This window comes from Dendrobates tinctorius, unplaced genomic scaffold (genome assembly GCF_039654945.1).
Source record: "Dendrobates tinctorius isolate UK_male_01 unplaced genomic scaffold, ASM3965494v1 ptg000081l, whole genome shotgun sequence".
NCBI classification, from domain to species: Eukaryota; Metazoa; Chordata; class Amphibia; order Anura; family Dendrobatidae; genus Dendrobates; species Dendrobates tinctorius.
This window is the reverse complement of record NW_027361749.1, coordinates 6957259-6976811: the sequence shown is the minus strand read 5'-3', so window position 1 is coordinate 6976811 and position 19553 is coordinate 6957259. Positions and strand designations below refer to the sequence as shown.

At 39.4% G+C, this 19553-nt stretch overlaps 1 protein-coding gene across 1 annotated transcript in view; it reads right to left on the bottom strand.

Moving 5' to 3' along the window:
• Window positions 1-19553, bottom strand: part of LOC141096911 (uncharacterized) — a 150684-nt gene that overhangs the window by 79973 nt on the left and 51158 nt on the right. Inside the window, exon 16 of the mRNA XM_073583821.1 lies at window positions 17213-18314. Coding sequence (XP_073439922.1) covers window positions 17213-18314 — 1102 coding nt within the window. The remainder of the gene's footprint in view (window positions 1-17212; window positions 18315-19553) is intronic.

Sequence of the window (19553 nt, the reverse complement as noted above, 5' to 3'; positions counted from 1 at the left end):
GAACTCCCTCTTCTGGTAAAGAAAGGTAGTGAGCCTGATTATCAAACACCTGAGGCTGATGATGATGACTGGCTGAGTGGAGTTACTGACTGGATATAAGGCTGCTGACGCCCTTCTGCCCTGCGGGTGATTTCTCTGTGGGATCCTTGGAGACCAGTCTAAATTCCTGCTCCTCTAAAGCTAAGTTTGCTGCTCGGCCTTTTGCATTGGTGCTTTGACTTTGTTTTGCTTTGTTTTTCTGGATTTCTGCCATTCCCTGCTGGGGTGTGCTGAATTCCTTTAGCTCTGTCTTCTGAAAATACCTGAGTGCTGATTTAGTTTTTGAAGCCTAGCTGCTTCAGGGCCTTTTTCATATCAGCTTGTTGACTTATGTCTTTGATAGGGTTTTGGCAGATTGCAGACAGCAGCCTTCCTGTCCTTTCCTATCTAGGTAGTTTTGGGCTCCGTCTTTGCTCAGTCTATCTTCCTGTCTGTGTTAGTGTTTTCATCTTGCTTCACCGTCATTATATGTTGGGGGCTGCCTATTGCTTTGGGGTCTGCTCTGGGGCAGTTTAGATTTCCCCTTTCTTTCTTTAGGCCTATTTCATTCTCCGGCTGTGATCGAGGGGTCTAGGGCATCGTAGGAACCCCCCACGGCTACTGCTAGTTGTGTTGATAGGTTCAGGGGTCTGCAATCTGATAGTTGCCAACTTCTCTGGTTTTCTGGACTTAGCTTGTATTTCTGCTTTTGCCTCCTACGGTGACTCATTCATAACAATTTCTTCTGCGGTGTTGCTATCAGGTCCTTAAACATACAGGTCCTTAAACATACACAACCACATACAGGCTTCATCTTGGGTATTCAGACACACACCCCTTTTGTGGGTATGTAGGTGACTGGACCCACCCATCTCTCCAAGTCACCTGGAAGCCTCCCAATGTATAGCAAAACCCTCATCAGTAGATCTGAGCAAAACACATCCTGGCTTCCATCACAGGGCCACTCACTTCTGCGATACATACCGCCCATCAATCACATGACCAGTTGCCATGCTACAGTTGTAAAAGACTCATTGCCAGTTATTGCAAATGCTTGATTGTAGTTGTTGCTGTTAAGGGTGGCTCAACCAGTTATTAGGTTTTAAGGGGCAATCACTTTTTCACACAGGGCACTGAAGGTTTGGATTTATTTTTCCCTTAATAATATGACCTTCATTTATAAACTGCATCTTGTGTTTACTTGTATTATCTTTGTCTAATATTTAAATTTGTTTGGTGATCTGAAGCATTTAACACAACAAACATGCAAAAGAATAGGAAATCAGGAAGGGGCAAAGGCTTTTTCACACAACTGTACTTGTATAGCCGTACTTCTAAAAGCTGGATATTTAATTTAGTTATGTGATGGTCACAAAGAGTGTACCAGGTGTACCATCAACTGTGTATATGTGTGTTCCTCTCATCACAGGACAGATTTTCCTCCTGTGGAAGTCATGAAAATTCCCATTCAACGATTATGAGAGAACTTGGAAATGATGACTAGAGTATATATAGTGTAACATATAATAGCGTATACAGAATATAGAATGGAAATTGATATAACTTTTTATAGTAATTGGTGTATTTTCAATGGGTTGTCTGGGTAAGAAAAAAAGGGTCTGCTTATTTACTCTCTTGTCCTTGGACTTTGTCCAGTATTTTAGCTGAGCCCCATTTAATTGTATAGTCCTCACCTGCAACACCAGACAAAGTATGTCGATAAGGTCTCATTCAGATGTCCGATTTTTTTCGCATACGAGAAAATCTGATCGAATATTTTGATCTGACTCTGATCAGAGTATGGTACGAGTGTCATCTGATTTTCTCGTACATGGAGAAATGAATAAAAATAAAAAATTACTCCATCTTATCCATTCTGACAGTCTGTGAAAATTAGACCAGTGCAGTCAGATTTTTTTTTCCTGGATCGACTTGCATTGCAGATTTTGATCTGTGTTTTGGATTAAAATTGACTTGTCTACAATATTTTCCACGGATTGCTCGGTCTGAGGAAAAAATCGGAGATGTGAATGGCCCCATAGACTATCATAGAAATCACGGATAGCCCTCGTACTTACTAAACGGACATCTGAATGAGGCCTAAGAATGGTTTTGTGTCTGGAGAAAGTAGACCTTTCTTCTAGTCTCCTACAACCATTTAACCTTAGAAATATAAGCCTCTTACAGCTTTAAGCCTAGTGCATACTTATAAAGTGTTTTTCACATGCATGTTTCTGATTTATTTAGGAAGCACAAATCAGCTTAAAGAAATGTGTTAAAATTTGCGTTAAAACTGACGATGAGTGGGAACTGGGCCTATGCCTTCATACACATTGGTATCCTATCTGCATCAGGTAGTCCCCTGTGGCTCTGTGCTATAGAAACTCAGAAATGTGATCTGCTGCTAGGTATGTTCCATGGTAGAGGTATAAGCAATATTTTCAGGAGAGGTAACATGCAATCCAATGGAGCACATTTTTTGCATGAAATTGTACAGAATAAAACATATCTGTGCTTATATTGATATAATAAGGCTCCAATGATAAATCAGAGCCTATACACACGTGGTCAAAATTGTTGGTACCTCTAGTTTAATGACAGAAACACCCACAATGGTCACAGAGATAAAAAAAAATCAAAAGGCTATGAAAATGAACAAATGAAAGTCAGACATTGCTCTTCAACCATGCTTCCACAGAATTTTGTAAAAAACAAAACTCATGAAATAGGTCTGGACAGAAATGATGGTACCCCTGAAAATAATGTGACAAAATGGGCATGTTAAATCAAGGTGTGTCCACTAATTAGCATCACGGCTGTCTACAATCTTGGATTCAGTGAGTGGCCTGTATAGAGGGTTACAGATACTCACTTTGCTGTTTGGTGACATGGTGTGTATCACACTCAACATGGACCAGAGGAAGCAAAGGAAAGAGTTGTCTCAAGAGATTAGAAAGAAAATGATAGACAAACATGTTAAAGGTAAAAGTTATAAGACCATCTCCAAGCAGCTTGATATTCCTGTGATTACAGTTGTACATATTATTCAGAAATTTAAGCTCCATGGGACTGTAGCCAACCTCCCTAGACATGGCCGTAGGAGGAAAATTGATGACAAACTTCTAAATGGATTAAAGGTGAACTTCAAGCTCAGGGAACATCAGTGTCAGATCGCACCATCCGTCATTGTATGAGCCAAAGTGGATTTCATGGGAGACGACCAAGGAGGACACCATTGTTGAAAAAAAATCATAAAAAAGCCAGACTGGAATTTGCCAAACTACATTATGACAAGCCACAAAGCTTTTGGGAGAGTGTCCTATGGACAGATGAGACAAAAATGGAACTTTTTATCAAGGCACATCAGCTCTATGTTCACAGATGGAAAATGAAGCATATCAAGAAAAGAACACTGTCCCTACTGTGAAACATGGAGGAGGCTCTGTTATGTTCTGGGGCTGCTTTTCTGCATCTGGCACAGGGTATCTAGAATCTGTGCAGGGTACAATGAAATCTCAAGACTATCAAGGGATTCTAGAGAGAAATGTGCTGCCCAATGTCAGAAAACTTGGACTCAGTCGCAGGTCATTGGTCTTGCAACAGGATAATGACCCAACACACACAGCTAAAAACACCCAAGAATGGCTAAGAGGAAAGCACTGAACTATTTTGAAGTGGCCTTCTATGAGCCCTGACCTAAATCCTATTGAGCATCTTTGGAAAGAGCTGAAACATGCCATCTGGAAAAGGCAACCTTCAAAAACGAGACAACTGGAGCAGTTTGCTCTTGAGGAGTGGGCCAAAATCCCTGTTGAGAGGTGCAGAAATCTCATTGACAGTTACAGGAATTGTTTGATTGCAGTGATTACCTCAAAAGGTTGTGCAACAAAATATTAATGGTACCATCATTTCTGTCCAGGCCTATTTCAAGAGTTTTTTTTTTTTTTTTTTTAAATTCTGTGGAAGCATGTTTGAAAAGCAATGTCTGACTTTCATTTGTTTGTTTTCATAGATTTTGGATTAATTATTACTTTTGTCAGATTCAATTTATTTCTGTCACCATTGTTGGTTTTTCTGTCATTAAATGAAGGGTGCCAACAATTTTGACCACGTGTGCATGTAGAATTAAAGTCTTGCTGCAGATATTATAGCTTTGTGTCTTTTCTTTTCAAACCCAACAAAGTAGCCGCATTACCTGACATGTCCAGAGTGATATGTTGATCTTGTAAATCAAATGCTTTTGCAAAGAGTGCTTCATATCATGTTAGCAGCTCCATGCTAAATGTGGGAGCGTCGGTCAATAACTAGCCAGCTACAGTATGTCACACCGTGGTGGGAAAAGAACACGCTGTATATAAGGCATCCACTGGTAGTCATAATCGACCTGAAATCAGAAGTGTATTGCTAAGTGTATTAAACTACAAGGAATGTAAAGTGAGAAATGACAGAAGTGTGCAATTTCCAATTTCAAACTGATAAATATAAAGCACTAGTTGAAGAGCCTGCACTGCCCGGGCATGGTAACTAACTATGGTTAGTTATACCAAATTATAATGATTATATCTATATATATATATATATATATATATATATATATATATATATATATATATATATATATAAAGCTGAGTGTAGAGCCCCGCCCACTCCACATAGCCACATTCACTATAATATCCCACATCATCCCGTCAGCCAGAGCTACCGGACTACTACCCCTAATATCCCACATCATCTCGTCAGCCAGTGCCACCGGATAACTACCACTAATATCCCACATCATCCCGTCACAGCCGCCGGGCTACTACTCCTAATATCCCAAATCATCTAGTCAGCCAGAGCCACCGGACTACTCCCCCTAATATCGCACCTCATCCCGTCAGGCAGAGCCACCGGACTACTACCCCTAATATCCCACATCATCCCATCAACCTGGGATCAGAACCAGAGCGCTGAGTGGAACGGTCCTAACTTCCATACTGGGGATCCCTTTAAGAGAGGCCTGGCATCAGAACCAAAGCACTGAGTGGATTTGCCCTGATTCCATACCAATGATCCCTTTAATAGAAGCCTGGGGTGAGAATCAGAGCACTTAGGGATTTACCCTAACTTCCATACTGGAGATCTCGTTAAGAGAGGCCTGGGGTCAGTACCAAAGTGCAGAGTGGATTTGCCCTAACTTCCATACCGGAGATCCCTTAAGAGAGGCTTGGGGTCAGTACCAAAGCGCAGAGAGGATTTGCCCTCACTTCCTTACCAATGATCCCTTTAAAAGGGGCCTTGGGTCAGAACCAGAGCGCTGAGTGGATTTGCCCTGACTTGCATACCAATGATTCCTTTAATAGAACCCTGGGGTCAGAATCAAAGCTCTATGGGATTTGCCTTAACTTCCATGCAGGAGATCCCTTTGAGGCTAGTTTCAGACTAGCGCATTTTACATGCAGCGCACGGCGCCGCTAAGCCCCGCCCTCTGCCCGCCGCGTCCGGTCATTTCCTCCTACTATCGCACACGGCTGCATGCGATCTGCGCACCCTATCTTTCACATACAATCTATATCAAATTACTCAGCGTCAGGTAGGCTGTTGCACAGTTAAAGCACTTTGGGCATACAAGAGTTTGTGACATTACCTCTAAATAAAAGATGTGGCTCTCCTCAAGGGTTTCTAAACCCGACATATCCTGAAATGTAAAGCAATTTAAGAAAACTTAAAGGGAATCTGTCACCAGGTCTTTGCCATTTAATCTGAGTAGACTAATGTGGAGACGAAGACCCTGATTCCAGTGATGTCACTTACTGTGCTGCTTGCTGTAGTTTTGACAAAAGTATTTATCAGCAGGATATTATCACTAGGGGACTAGTAGACCTACTGCTTTATAGTGCTCAGTATTGATGTGTTTTGTATAAGTCTGCCTCCACCACTGATTAGCAGGTGTCTGGCAGCTTTCCGTACACATTCTAATTAGACAATCAGTGGTGTGGGTGGGTTAGAGCTCAGCATTCAGAGCACTCAATGATCTGAAGGAGATAAAACCATGTTTTTATCAAAATTGCAGCAAGCAGTCAAGTAAGTAACACATTGCTGGAATTGGGGTTTATGCCCCTATATCATGCTGCTTTCAGGGTATGGCTGGGGATTGGGTTGAGTAGCAAAAACGTGGTTACATATTCACTTTAAGAATGAACACATGTCAATGACCTCACAGATCTCTGGACACGTCTGTTTTAGTAAACACTTTGCAATAAAATTATAGTTCTGGAGCATCTTTTCCTAGAATGTTCCTTTGTTAGTCCGAACAAAGTGGGAAAAAAGGTCCAGCTTCACAAAAAGTCCAATTTATTGTATAAAATAAAGTTCAGAAACAGTAAAATTTACATGAGTAACAAATAGGCAATTTGTTACCTATTTGTTACTCATGTAAGTTTTACTATTTCTGGACTTTATTTTATACAATAAATGGGACTTTTTGTGAAGCTGGACCTTTTTTTACCACTTTGTTCTGACTACTACGTGATGACTGCACGTGGTCTGTGCTTCCCACAACACATGCCGACAAGTGAGCTGACTATCTTTTTCCTTTTATACCTTTGTTATTTCACTTGCAAATGTATGAATGAATAGACAACTGATGTTACATGTCCTCTTCCCCATTGTGTGTTTCTACATACTCTGTCTAGTCAGTGCTCCCTGTTCACAAGGAAAATGGTGAAAAAGCAACAGTTTTCAGCCTAGTCCTACATTTCCAGGAGTAATAACACAGTAATGTCTCAATGTGTGGCTTTATGAGAAGATGCCCCAGAATTGTTCTTTTATGGAGAATGTAAATATTTACTAAAATAGACTGATCATAATAGCCGACAGGTCTGGAAGTGTACAAGGAGGGCGAAATAAATGTGCTGAGTCATAAAGCTTTATAGAACAAAATGGCAGGTGCATGAAAATGACACTCTGTTCGAACTCTGATCAGAGTGTGATCATGGTGTGCTCCAGTTCTCTTGGATGAGTAGAGTTGGAGAAAAACAATTCTCCATGTTCTCCATTCTGTGAGTATGTGAATGCTGGATGTCATCCGAGTGCAGTCTAAGGTTTCCTATGCAATCATAGACTTGCATGACTGAATGCGATCCGTATATTGGATCAAACTTGGTCATGCAGCAATTTTTTTTATCGGACAGGTTCTAAGGTAGAAAATCGAACATGTGCACAGCCCCATAGACTAACATTGGTCCAAGTGCGATCCAATGTTTTGTTGGATCATACTCGGACTGAAAATACGCTCCTCTGCACCTGCCCTAAGAAGTTGGGGCAGAGAGGTTTGCAGGATAAAGGCTCATACTCACTTGCGAGAAACGAGGCCAAGTCTCGCATGGTAATACCCGGCACTGTCGCCGGCATTCTGGAGCGGAGTGTGCGGTCACATAGCAATACATGCAGCCACATGCTCCGCTTCCGAGTGCCGGCGACAGTGCCCGGGTATTACCATTTGAGACTCGGCCGTGTTTCTCGCAAGTGAGTATGAGCCCTAAGACTATAATTGGTTTGTTTGTAGTCTGTAACCATAGAGACACATGGTTGAACTGCATAGGAGCAAAAGCACAAAGCACTGGGAAATTTTTAATGAAGAGGAGGGCTGGAGGAGGTGTCAGACTAAAGTGTCAATTAGGGAGGAGGTTCAATTTATGAATTTAAAAAATGCAACAAAGATATACATATGATATATTTACACAGCGAGGCACATAACATGTATGCTTAGTAGGGCCAAAAGCACATGGTGATTCCAATAGCTGTGGTCTGGATGAATGTTTTCCTGAGTAATGTTGAGGTTGTCAGGGGGGAAGGGATGCACATGCTGAAATCCTGACCCTGGGCACAGAAAGAACTTTTGTGGCAGTCGTTTGGCTTCTGCTGCTAAGGCAAAAATGTCATCATCTTCATACACTGATCACTGATCACTTTGTCCTCTCTGTATAACATGTGGATAATGGCATACAGCCAGCCTTCCAGAAAGCTGATACTGTCACGCCTAAGTCTGACAGACAGGCCACACCCTAAGAAGTGACTTAGCTGGTTTAGTTCGTTGTTCAAGCTCTGCGGCACAGTATAACAGGCTCTTTTACAAGGAATTTGTACATTCTGAAATATTTATACTAATGTCTGCATATTTTAGACCGTAACACTGTCCAATATGTGGCAAAATGCTAACCTGCCTACTCGGTCAATTTAGGAAAATGCAGATCTTAACAATGTGTGGCTGTCAATGCATCTACGTATTACGGGGACAATTGAACAATATGGTATCAACGGCTGAGATGACTCCACCTTCCGAGTAAACCGTGGAGTTAGTTACTTGCATTTTCTTAAACTTGACGGGAGAAGAAATATTTAAAAACCCAGATCTGCGCACTGACAAAGTGCCGGCCATCTAGGGTTTTGGAAAGGTTTGTCTCTGTTGCTTTTGCTGTCACCATTTCATAGTTAGGAATCTTCACAGGGTTCAGAAATTAGATAGGCTTTCGCATTTTCAAACCATCATTTTCTCACAAGCAAGGTTTCTTCAGATTTTATAGTCTGTAAACAATTTCAGTATTGTCGCACCCGCTAATAATATATTCTGAAAGTGCTGTAGTCATTTCTATTTTCTCATCAACAATACTGTATGCTTGTTGACAAGAACCTCATCATGCCGCATGTGCACTTTGTGCCAAAAGTGAATTTATTAGATGACGGTCACGCATTCAGTATTTGGTCAGTATTTTATATCACTATTTGTAAGCCAAAATCATGAGTGGAATAATCAGAGGAAAGTATAATAGAAACACTTCACCACTTCTGTATTTATCACCCACTCCTGGTTTTGGCTTAGAAATACTGATGTGAAATACTGACTATGTGATCGTGGCCTTAATCTTATTTTCACACCAGGGAATGAACCACAAATAATAAAAACTGTTGTAATCAACCAGACCACCAGGAACATAAACAACGTTGGATCTACAGGGACTGTTACAGAATATCACTGGGTCACTAGGGACATAAAAATAAAAGATCCCAATGGAATACATGAAACATTGTCTACTTTATTCTCTTGAAGCCATTAATATGATGAACTCTGAATGAATCCCACTGGGCCACAGGGGACACATTTAGAGGTATTTACATGGAACAGAAATGAAATCTGCCATCATGTTTTTGCTACCCCATCTGAGAGCAGCATAATGTATGTGTAGAGGTCAGCCAGGGCCATAGTCATGGCTGAGTACATAGGGCCTTGTGTGCCCTGGCCTTCCAGTACATAAAAATCACGCTCCACTGTCAGCTAACTTGCCTCTCTCTTCCCTGTGTCATCAGGGTCTGTTCTCCATTCTTTATGGTCACCTTTGGCCGCTTCTGAATAAACAGAGACACAGTTCGGTGCAATTCAATACGGAAAACGTTACTTTCATGACTTCGCAGCACATCCAGATCTGTTATAACATTTTCTACAGCTTGTATGGTACACGTTAATTCATCTTTCCCTGCACTCTCCCTGTCACACTGCACGTTCCTGGGTCGGACTGTTTCCAACGGCTCCTCAACATCCTCCCTGGCCAGCCTCACTGCATACAGGTGTTCCCTCAGCCGTTTTGTCCCAGTTCTGAGGGCATCAGCCCAAGCAATGACCTGCCACATGGTGAGCGACCTTCCCTGCTGTGCTGCGGTGACTTCTCCTGTGACCCAAGTTCCTGTAGGTGCTGTTACTGTTGTTTCTACAGCTATTCTAGCCCACTGACTCTGGATGGCTGGGTTCCTCCTTAAGCATTGTGGGGCGCTGAGTAGCTCGGGCATTTAGCCCACCCAAGCACTTTGGGCTACCTAACCCTGACTGGATCTAACCAGGAAATGTCTCTCCTTTACTCCCCAGCTAACTCCTCCTATATTAACCATTCTAATCCCTATTAACCTCCTGTCCTATACTATAAACACTTATGTTGCCATCTAGTGGCCTAAACCAATATTACACTCTCACTGTGTATAACATATACAATACAGCCACACGAACATTAGAATACATATGTACAAAACATAATTACATAATTACAAGACAATTACTACAGACATTTGTACATTTTAAACCAGGATGCGTTTGAGGGCATCGGATGGCTTTTTGTAACCCCCTTACATATGGGTAGAGATCCTGATTTCAGTAACGTGTCACTGCTGACTGACATTTTGATAAAATCACTGTTTGCTGCAGCTTTTGCAGTTCTCTAAATGCTGAGCTGTATATAACCCCGCTCACAGCACTGAGTGACCACTTTCTGCCCATGTACAGCATAAACAGCTGCCAGTCAGTGGTGGGGGAGGAGTTATACATTGCTCATGAACATGGCTGCAGATTACTTTCCTAATGATAGTTTCCTACTGATAAAACTATTATTTTATCAAAACTACACTAAGCAGCCCAGTGTTAGGAGCGGTGGAACGCACTAAATAAAATTATAAATAAAGTGCGTTCACCGCTCGGGGTCCACCGTGCGGTAGATGGTAAGACCGCTGCTAGGTGGTGGCAGAGGTATCTGGAGGTAGAGTGCACAGGGTTAAGGCTTCACCCGAGAGCACTGGACAAGCTCTGTTGCACTCACAGAGCACATGAACAGATAAGGCTGCAGCGAGCTCTGTTTCACTCACAGAGCTGCAAGCGTACGCAAGCTCTGTTACACACACAGAGCTGCAAGCATACACAGAGCCTGTTACACACACAGAGCTGCAAGCATTCACAAGCTCTGTTACACACACAGAGCTGCAAGTATACACAAGCTCTGTTACACACACAGAGCTGCAAGTATACACAAGCTCTGTTACACACACAGAGCTGCAAGTATATACACAAGCTCTGTTACACACCCAGAGCTGCAAGCATAAACACATGTGCAACAACGCTGAGTCTGTTTGAATGTCAGAGGAGCTCAGCGACACAGACGCGGTATCTGGTCACAGGAGCGGCCCTAGCTGACGGCACCAACTCCGTCTAGACCTACCGTGTACGTCTGGGAAATAGGGCGTTGCAAGTGCGAACGCACCTAGAGCTGCTACTGAAGCGCGGCGTTAACTAAGCCGCTGTGGAAACGCTGCTGTCAAGCAGGCGCAAGCTGACGCTAGCTGCTAAGCGCTGGAGCAATGGCGCACTGGCACTAGTACTGGCTCTAACTCAAACTCTCACACATTCGTAATAACCAAGGAATGGGGGTTTCAAATGAGTCATTCACCAGTCCATGCATCCATCAACATACAGCAGCAAGTATGACTATACTAGCGCATGGCGGAACAGCCATGCGCGCTTTTTATAGCATACGGGACCTGCCGGAAATCTCCAGAACTCCAATAGGAGCCAATAGGATTCAGAGCAGGACCTGAGCACCTGACTCCCGAACTCCAATAGGAGCTCGTCCTGTGAGCATGCTCAGACGCTGGCACAAAGGACTTAGCCTCTGGAGATAAATGTGAGGACCTGGGTTTCTGCATAGGTATGGCAGAACTCAGATTCCTAACACCCAGTAAGTGACACATTGCTGGAATCAAGGTTTCTGTCTCTACATTATGCTGCTCTTAGATTACCTGCTGATGGATTCCTTTTAATAGACAGCAATAAAATATTACAGGAACACTTATAATATATGGACATATATTGTCCCAATAGATCATTAGGCATATCCTAATAGGGATATAAAGAATCGCAAAGGGCCCACAGCAAATCAGCCTCTATTGCACTAGTCACATTGATGTTAGGTTCAGGGTACTAACAACAGACCAGATTGCGTAGATTGAGCCATTACTGTGCTGTTGAGCAACTCTTGATCAATAGGGATCATTGGTACTCACATTTCTGAGTCCAGAAAACAACTAGAAACTATAAAATTCTATGGTTGCAAAGATCTTTTACAAGTCACATAATTTTGTAGCCTGGGCCTCCAAAATACAAAAATATACTATAACAACTCTGGAATGGCTAATTACCCATTTTTAAATTACATCCACTAATAGTAATCATGCAGTAATCATTCCATATTGCTAGTTACTGACTATATCTTTCGAATAAGATAAAAAAATGTAAAAGTTATAAGACCACAGAACATAATGTTCCATGTTTTTGGTATTATATAAATGTAGAAAATGACTTACCATAGACGTGACATTATTTCACTGTGTGATGTTACTCTGTTCAAAGAAAAGAAAGCTTTATTAGTTGTACTGTGTAGTTAAGATCAGTCTTTTTGAACAAAAAAAAGTAAATAAAAATGAGCATCATACCTGTGAGTGGCATGTATAGCGGGTACAACCTTTTCTTGGTCGGGTGGTCGGCTGGATCTTATGTGTGTGGGGGCATCCCGACTCTGCCAACAGATGATGTAGAGGGAAAGAATGATCCGGGAGGTGCAATTTCAGTGGGCGGTCCTTTTTCTCAGTGCGGAGATAAGTCGCTGCCAGAGGAGTCTCTCATAGATAACATAGGGATGGTCAACTGAGCCAAGAACTATTAACATGGGGGAGTAGGGTGAAGTGATGATTCGTGTGTTTTTATAGCTCACTTCCACACGCGGTTACATTTTTTTGTAAACCTAATATATACTTTTTGGTATCATCATTACATCCCATAGTGATAGATGGGATTTGTTTAAGGATAGTTTTTTTGCATGTTTTTCAATTTTTTTTCTAAATGCACAGGCTAGCATGAACACACATTGACATTGTTTTAGAGGAGAAAAAAAATCTGTTATTTCTCTATTTGCATACATGTTTAGACATGCAGTAGGTGCAAAATAGACATTTATGTGTCTGCTGTCCTGAAAGAGACCCACAGAGCCGCATTCTGGCTCTGATCAGTGAAAAACAAAGCCCTATTCTTAATTGCTTAAATTTAGGTTACAAACAAATATATTCCATTCTATGCATTTGGCATCAGAGCACAAAGTTTCTTGCCTGAGGTTACACAGATGGGGCAACATTGCTCAATTAAAGGCGTAAACATTTCTGGGATGTTTAAGCCCTAAATTTATTTAAAAAAAACAATGTATTGTCAATGACTGCACACATACCGCAATTCTAATGCCTCGTGTGAAAGCAGGACGGTACTACATATGAAGCCATGACTCGCGACTAGAGTGCCTTTCTTGCATTTTTAATCAGTTTGATAAAAAAGAAAATGAGGAAACTGAAGAATTATTTAAAAGTGCTTTATTAATATATTCTGGAAATACAAAAATATGGCATAAACTTTCAGCTCATACAAATTTGGGTCTTTATGAAGTTTACAATCTATTGTAAAAGATAAATTGTTTTGACACTTTATTAGTGCAAAATAGCTATTGTAAAAGCCTAAAGGGGTTTTTATGGCCTCTAAAACTAGTTCGGCATTACTCCAAAAGTTTCTACTGTATTTAAATGTTCCCTTCATTCCTTCCCAGTAACTGACTGCCATGGTAGCATTATAGTAAAGTACAAACAAATCTTTGAGAGCTCTAGTGCAGTCCAGGAATGGTGCTGAATTTGAAAGATAACAACTTAGAACCGTTTTAGGGTTAGAAACCCCCTTAACCACGTCTTTGCATTCTAACAAATTTATAAGCTGACAGCAAAACATTAAGAAAAATGCTTTGAATGGCATTAACCTCATAGCATAGGTTGGGGAAATTGTACCAATGATATCTAATGTACTTTATACTGTTAGAATTATTCATTCATAAAGAATTTTCAAAGTGTTATTGGCACCAATTTAGTCATATGCTTATTAATATATTATTGAACATTCCCAGCTGATAGTGGCCATTTATTAGTACACCAAAAGTTAGAGCAATAGCTAAATATTTTTGATGCATTTAATGATCTTTTTTATTTTCATTATGGCAAAGTGAGTAATGTTTCACTTAGTATTCCGCAAACCAGTGGCCAAAAGCTGTATGTTGCAGGTACAGATACTACCATGTACCATTAGAGTCAACACCAGGGTGAGGACCACCTCTCCGGTAGCCGATATGAGGCCTTAGAGATGGGCAACATCATTGTTACTTAACTCCTGGGTTTAATTTATATAATATTTACAGTACTATACAAAAGGCAAGTATGTAAAAATACTGCAAAGTAAGAATTTAAGGAATAGAAGTGTTAATAGTTTATTTTTATCAACCCAATTTTTGAAGGAACTCCCAAGATAACTAATCAGTTAGGCAATACCATCAGGGAGGTGTATGGTGGGCTCCAAATATATTCTGCAGCAAGATCATAACCCCAAACATACAGAAAATGTCATTAAGGACTATTTTGAGTATAACGAAGAATAAGGAATCCTGGAAGTGATCATTTGGCCCACACAGAGCCCTGATCTCAACATTCACTGGGTCTGTCTGGGATTACATGAAGAGACAGGATGATTTGTGCAAACCTACATCCACAGGAGATCTGTGGTTCTCCAAGATGTTTGGAACAATCCCCCATGCCAAGTTCCTACAAAAATTTTGTGTAAGGGAACTGCTTACAAGTATACCTAGAAGTATTGATTTATTTTTTTAAGCTGTTTTAAAGGCAAAGGGCGGTCACACCAAATATTGATTTTTATTTAGGTTTTTCTGTTGTTCATTCACTTTGCATTTTGTTAATTGATAAAAATAAATTAATAACGTTTCTATTTTTTAAAGCATTCTTGCTCTGCAGCATTTTTTCCACTCCTGCCTAATATCTATGCAGAGTACTCTATTTTGCACTAAGGTCAAGTTGATTGAATTCCACCAGCACAAAATCCATGCCACCTGGCACTTTTCATGCTGAAATTTTCCTTTAGTTTGTTTTCTTTGATATAAACTTAACAATATGTTTGACACTTTACTTTCTTTTCTACCCTATATGGTTTGTTATTATCTTTTGTATTTAGGCGTTTTGGTATGGTTAAAGAGATTGTAAATCAATTATCTAAGTTCTAATATGTTCAAATGTGCCAGGCCTCTGCAAGCATTTCATACACCAGGCAATACATCTAGTACAATGTGACATGGCATAATGCACAATTGTGAATTATATTCATTTGCCAGATAAGTTAACCTTTGCCTTTCTAACAATAAACTGATAGATTCCCTATTACATAACCATGCATGCTATATGATCGATATACTGAAATTGTCTTCTCCGATATCCAGCGCAGCTTTTTTCCTCTTGTAAGTGACGTCAACGTTCTTCAGACTCTCCGGCTCGCTCTATGCTTTATGCGTGAGGCGGAAGTTTCTTTTACAGTGTAAGTCTTTATAGCCTTGTTCTGATGGGCCATAGGCTTACTTTGTGATAGTCGCATTCGGGTCACAGAGAGTGCAGTGAGCAGGAAAATCTGAAGAGTGGTGACGTCACTGAGAAGAGGAGCAGAATGGCGCTAGATCCCAGAGAAGACGGCAGTAGATGAGTATATTAACACACTGACCATACAGTAAATGGGCATGTTTAGGGAAGCAAAAAGTTTATAGGAGGGTTTCTTTAAATGAATTTATATTTACAGATGAACTCACAAGGTAAAACATGCAAATAATAATGTTTACATGCCACATTCTGGAGGAGTCCAGATAACCATGTTAGTATATAGATGGGAGATCAACCTATGTGTTGGAAAATATGAAATGGTTGGTTTCTTTATGTTTTATTTCACTGTTATATACCATCTATAAATGTATTATATATTTTATGTAACACTTGCTATTTTTGTTTATAACGCAGCACTGATGCACAAATGATTACTTAAACCATGAAATTATAGGTAACTAAAAAAATAAACCTTAAACAAGACACTTAAGCATAAAGCATTTAAGTACAAAACCAAAAGCAGCAATATATATATATATATATATATATATATATATATAATACACATGTACAATAAAAACAAACATAGTGGTCATTCTCTAGTGAAAATGACCAAATACTGCATCAGGTGCACTACCAGCTGGCTGTCTCTATTCTAAGCATTGTGCATCTAAGATACATGGGGCACATTCAATTTACCTTAAAGGAGTCACTGTGGTGTAACAACCACTTTCTGAGATATTAGAGTCCAGATGTAAGTTAATAAAAGCCAATAAGATAATGAAAGTGTGCATTGTATTGGTTGCAATGCATTTATGCATATTCAGCACCACTGGATTTCCTTATATACCCATTTTTAAATAGATTCCTTTTGAAGCCATACAATGTGATTTTACAGTTTAGCTATAGGAAAATGTGGGTGGTAAATTGTAATGTGTTAATGTATGTATTATTAGATGGAGCTTAGGTAAAAAAAAGTACATTAGTAAGTTATATAAAAATGCATCAAGAACACATCTAAACCTTCTTTTTAAAAAATTAATGACCCTGTTAAGCCTTTATTTATACTAGTGCATGTAAAGAGCAAGTTTTTTTTATTTTCTAAAACAAATTGCATATTTCACGCCATCACCTAAAGACAAGAATAAAGGAATGGATATTACGTAGCGCTACTGATTCTATTGGAGTAAAAATATAATTTAGTGGGGGTTTTAAATAATATTACTCAACAATTTCTAAAACTAAAAACTCTAGAAGGGTAGTTACATTTGTGCCCCGCTAATCAAATGAAAGAAAATAAAACTGTATAAAAATATTTTATATAAAGAAAAAAGAACATTTAAAAACAGAATTTTTATTTTTTGCTTTTCTACACATTTGAAATTAGATCTACAGTAAGGAACATTAGAGGACATGCAGTGAACTGACCCAGGCCATAAGGGGCAATGTAAATGTGATGCATAGCAGGTTCTAGGTGGAAAGTAATATTATTTACAGCACAGTAACACAGTCGTAATTTACATATATTACATGAATGGGGACATGAAAAATACGAACTAAAACTGCCCAAAGAGATTACAAATTTGTTTGAAAAATTAGATAGAATTGATTGACAAATACTGAATTTATATGACTGCGTTTTTAGCTTTACCCTATTTTTCTTTTTATATGTAAGACTTTTAGGCTACTAAAAAAAACTTTTTTAAGGGCAATTACATTTAAGTGGTCACATAAAAGACTAATGGCAGCAAATCTGGTTTTCAGTCGATCATTGTATGTCTCCTATTTGGTCTTAAAGGGTTGATATATCTTAGCATAGACAAAGAATAAACTGAATATTTAAAAGTTATTTGAATCAATTTCTAGCTTATTTAGCAAGCTTATTGTTTAGTGTATTGAACTGTGCTGTACTTTGTTACTTTGCTGCGGGTTAAACTAGGGGAAGTGGATCCCACTGTTTGAGTTAGCAAAGGCTCTGCACTCAACATTTGGGTTTTAATGGCTGGACCAGACCGTACAGTTTTTTCTGTTACATATATGTTTTGAGAACTTCCCATTTCTGGGCGAATACTTAAATTTCCTTGAACATTTGAGATGGGTTGTATCACTCTTTCAGTAACCAAAACATTCTGTGCATCACCTAAATCTATATCTGGGATGTTAAATGAATTAGACAGCCGTACATTATTCGGTGCAATAACCCTTTCTCTCACTACTACATTCGATGCATCTGAAATATTTGTAAGGTTTGGTAGATCTATGAATTCATGAACACCAGATGATGGACGAACTACCCTTTCTCTTAATACTACATTCGATGCATCTGAAATATTTGTAAGATTTGGTATTTCTATCAATTCATGAACACCAGATGACGGACGAACTACCCTTTCTGTCACAATGACATTGGAGCCATTGTGCAAATCAGAAAAAGTTCCATGCGCTGCTGGTGCTGTGGATTCAACCAGCCTTTCTGTTACTAAAATATTAGTTGGGACGCCATGATCTACATTACGGATAACTGGTCTCAGAGTGCCCCCAGATGTTGTGTAAGTCTCTGTTACAATGACATTACCTGGCATTAATGTTTCTGCCATAGGCCTCATAGGTTGAAGATTGGAAGATGACATTGAGCTTTCTGTTACATATGTAGAGCTCCTAACTGTTGCTGGCTGGTGTACTGGAACACTCAATGCTGATTCATCTAATATCATATTTGCTTCAGTTTCTATTATTGGAATGTTTGGAAATAATCTTGGCTCCCCACCGCTTGACACTGGTTCAATCTCTGAACCAATGCAAATTTCTGCCAGTGTTTTAAATTTCGGTCCCAACGTGTCCAAGAAGTTGTCGTCCAAGTCATCAGCAATAAAACTGCAGCATCCAACAGATCCAGCTGGACTTCCAATGCCTTCATTATCATAAATCAGAAGACAATCATTTGCCGGGCGACTTTCATCTTCATTGGCATATAATTCTGCTTTCTAAAATGATAGCAATCATATAATTCCATAAAATTATTCATTTTAGATACAATCATAAACTTACACAGTTTATTTTTACACTTTTCCCATTCTATCTCTTTAGTCCTTCTTCATCTTTTGGCAGTGCAATCATTTTAAAACTAGTTGACACTTCAAACAATACTTTTATCCTTGATTATTTTATAATTTTATTGAAATATGTCATTTCCAGCTTCTAATAAGAGGTAGCTTCTAGTTAGAGTTTTGGTTGGATTATAAAACTTCACATAGCACTAAACCAAGAAAGACAATATTTGGACTGAAAGCGGTTGACCAATGTGGACAATCCCTTCATGCCCACTAGCACATATGGTCATCATACGTGTGTTCCTGGCTACATCTGCTCTCACATTAAAGAGTTTATTAGATGGCCTCTTTATGTTGATTGATATAAATACTACTTTTATTGATCTTAGCTTAATGTTTCATGGGTTTGTACATCCTTGAACTAAAAGCTCACATCTTTTCATAATACCAATACTGCCATTCCAATACTAAATGTTGAAGGGTAACTTAACTTTTTAAGTATTATATACATTTTTATTTAAATATTGTATGCACTTTAAATCTTTATATATTGCTGTAAATCTGCATCCTCAGACCCCTACCATTTGCTCAAAAGATAGCTGAGATGCAAGCCTGAGAAGAGCACAACTTGGGAAGCTGGAACTCAAAGTACCTAACTAAGCAAGCACATAGAGCGTAGTTCAGATTCAATAGACTGTCAGAGGCTTTCTATTGAAACCGTACTTTTCTCTGATCGCTCCTGCCTCCAGAGCTGTGCACTTCTGAGGCAAAATTATTTGCAGTCTTTTTGAACGATTGTTGCGGGGGTCTCAGGATCCAGATCAAGTACAAATATTTAGTTACACTTTAAAGCTAAGAATAATTAGAAATTCAATTGGAAATTGTATTTGTATGATCTAAACCAGTAAATCCAAATAAGGTGTAATGGCAGTAAAGCATAAAAAAAGATCTTTGATATATTTGGGCTTTTTTCAGGCTTTCTATGCCATGCTCATAAAAAATGCATTATGCACTTTGTGGTCACAAATTCTGTAAAATGTTGGCAAATGTTCTTGTGTAACATCTAATCACATGACCTGATTATTGTGGCTGGTAATTACTATGCATAATACAATAATAAAGTCAACACAAAGGTAAAAGAGTTCTACTAACAGCCAATTAAATGAATCCTTA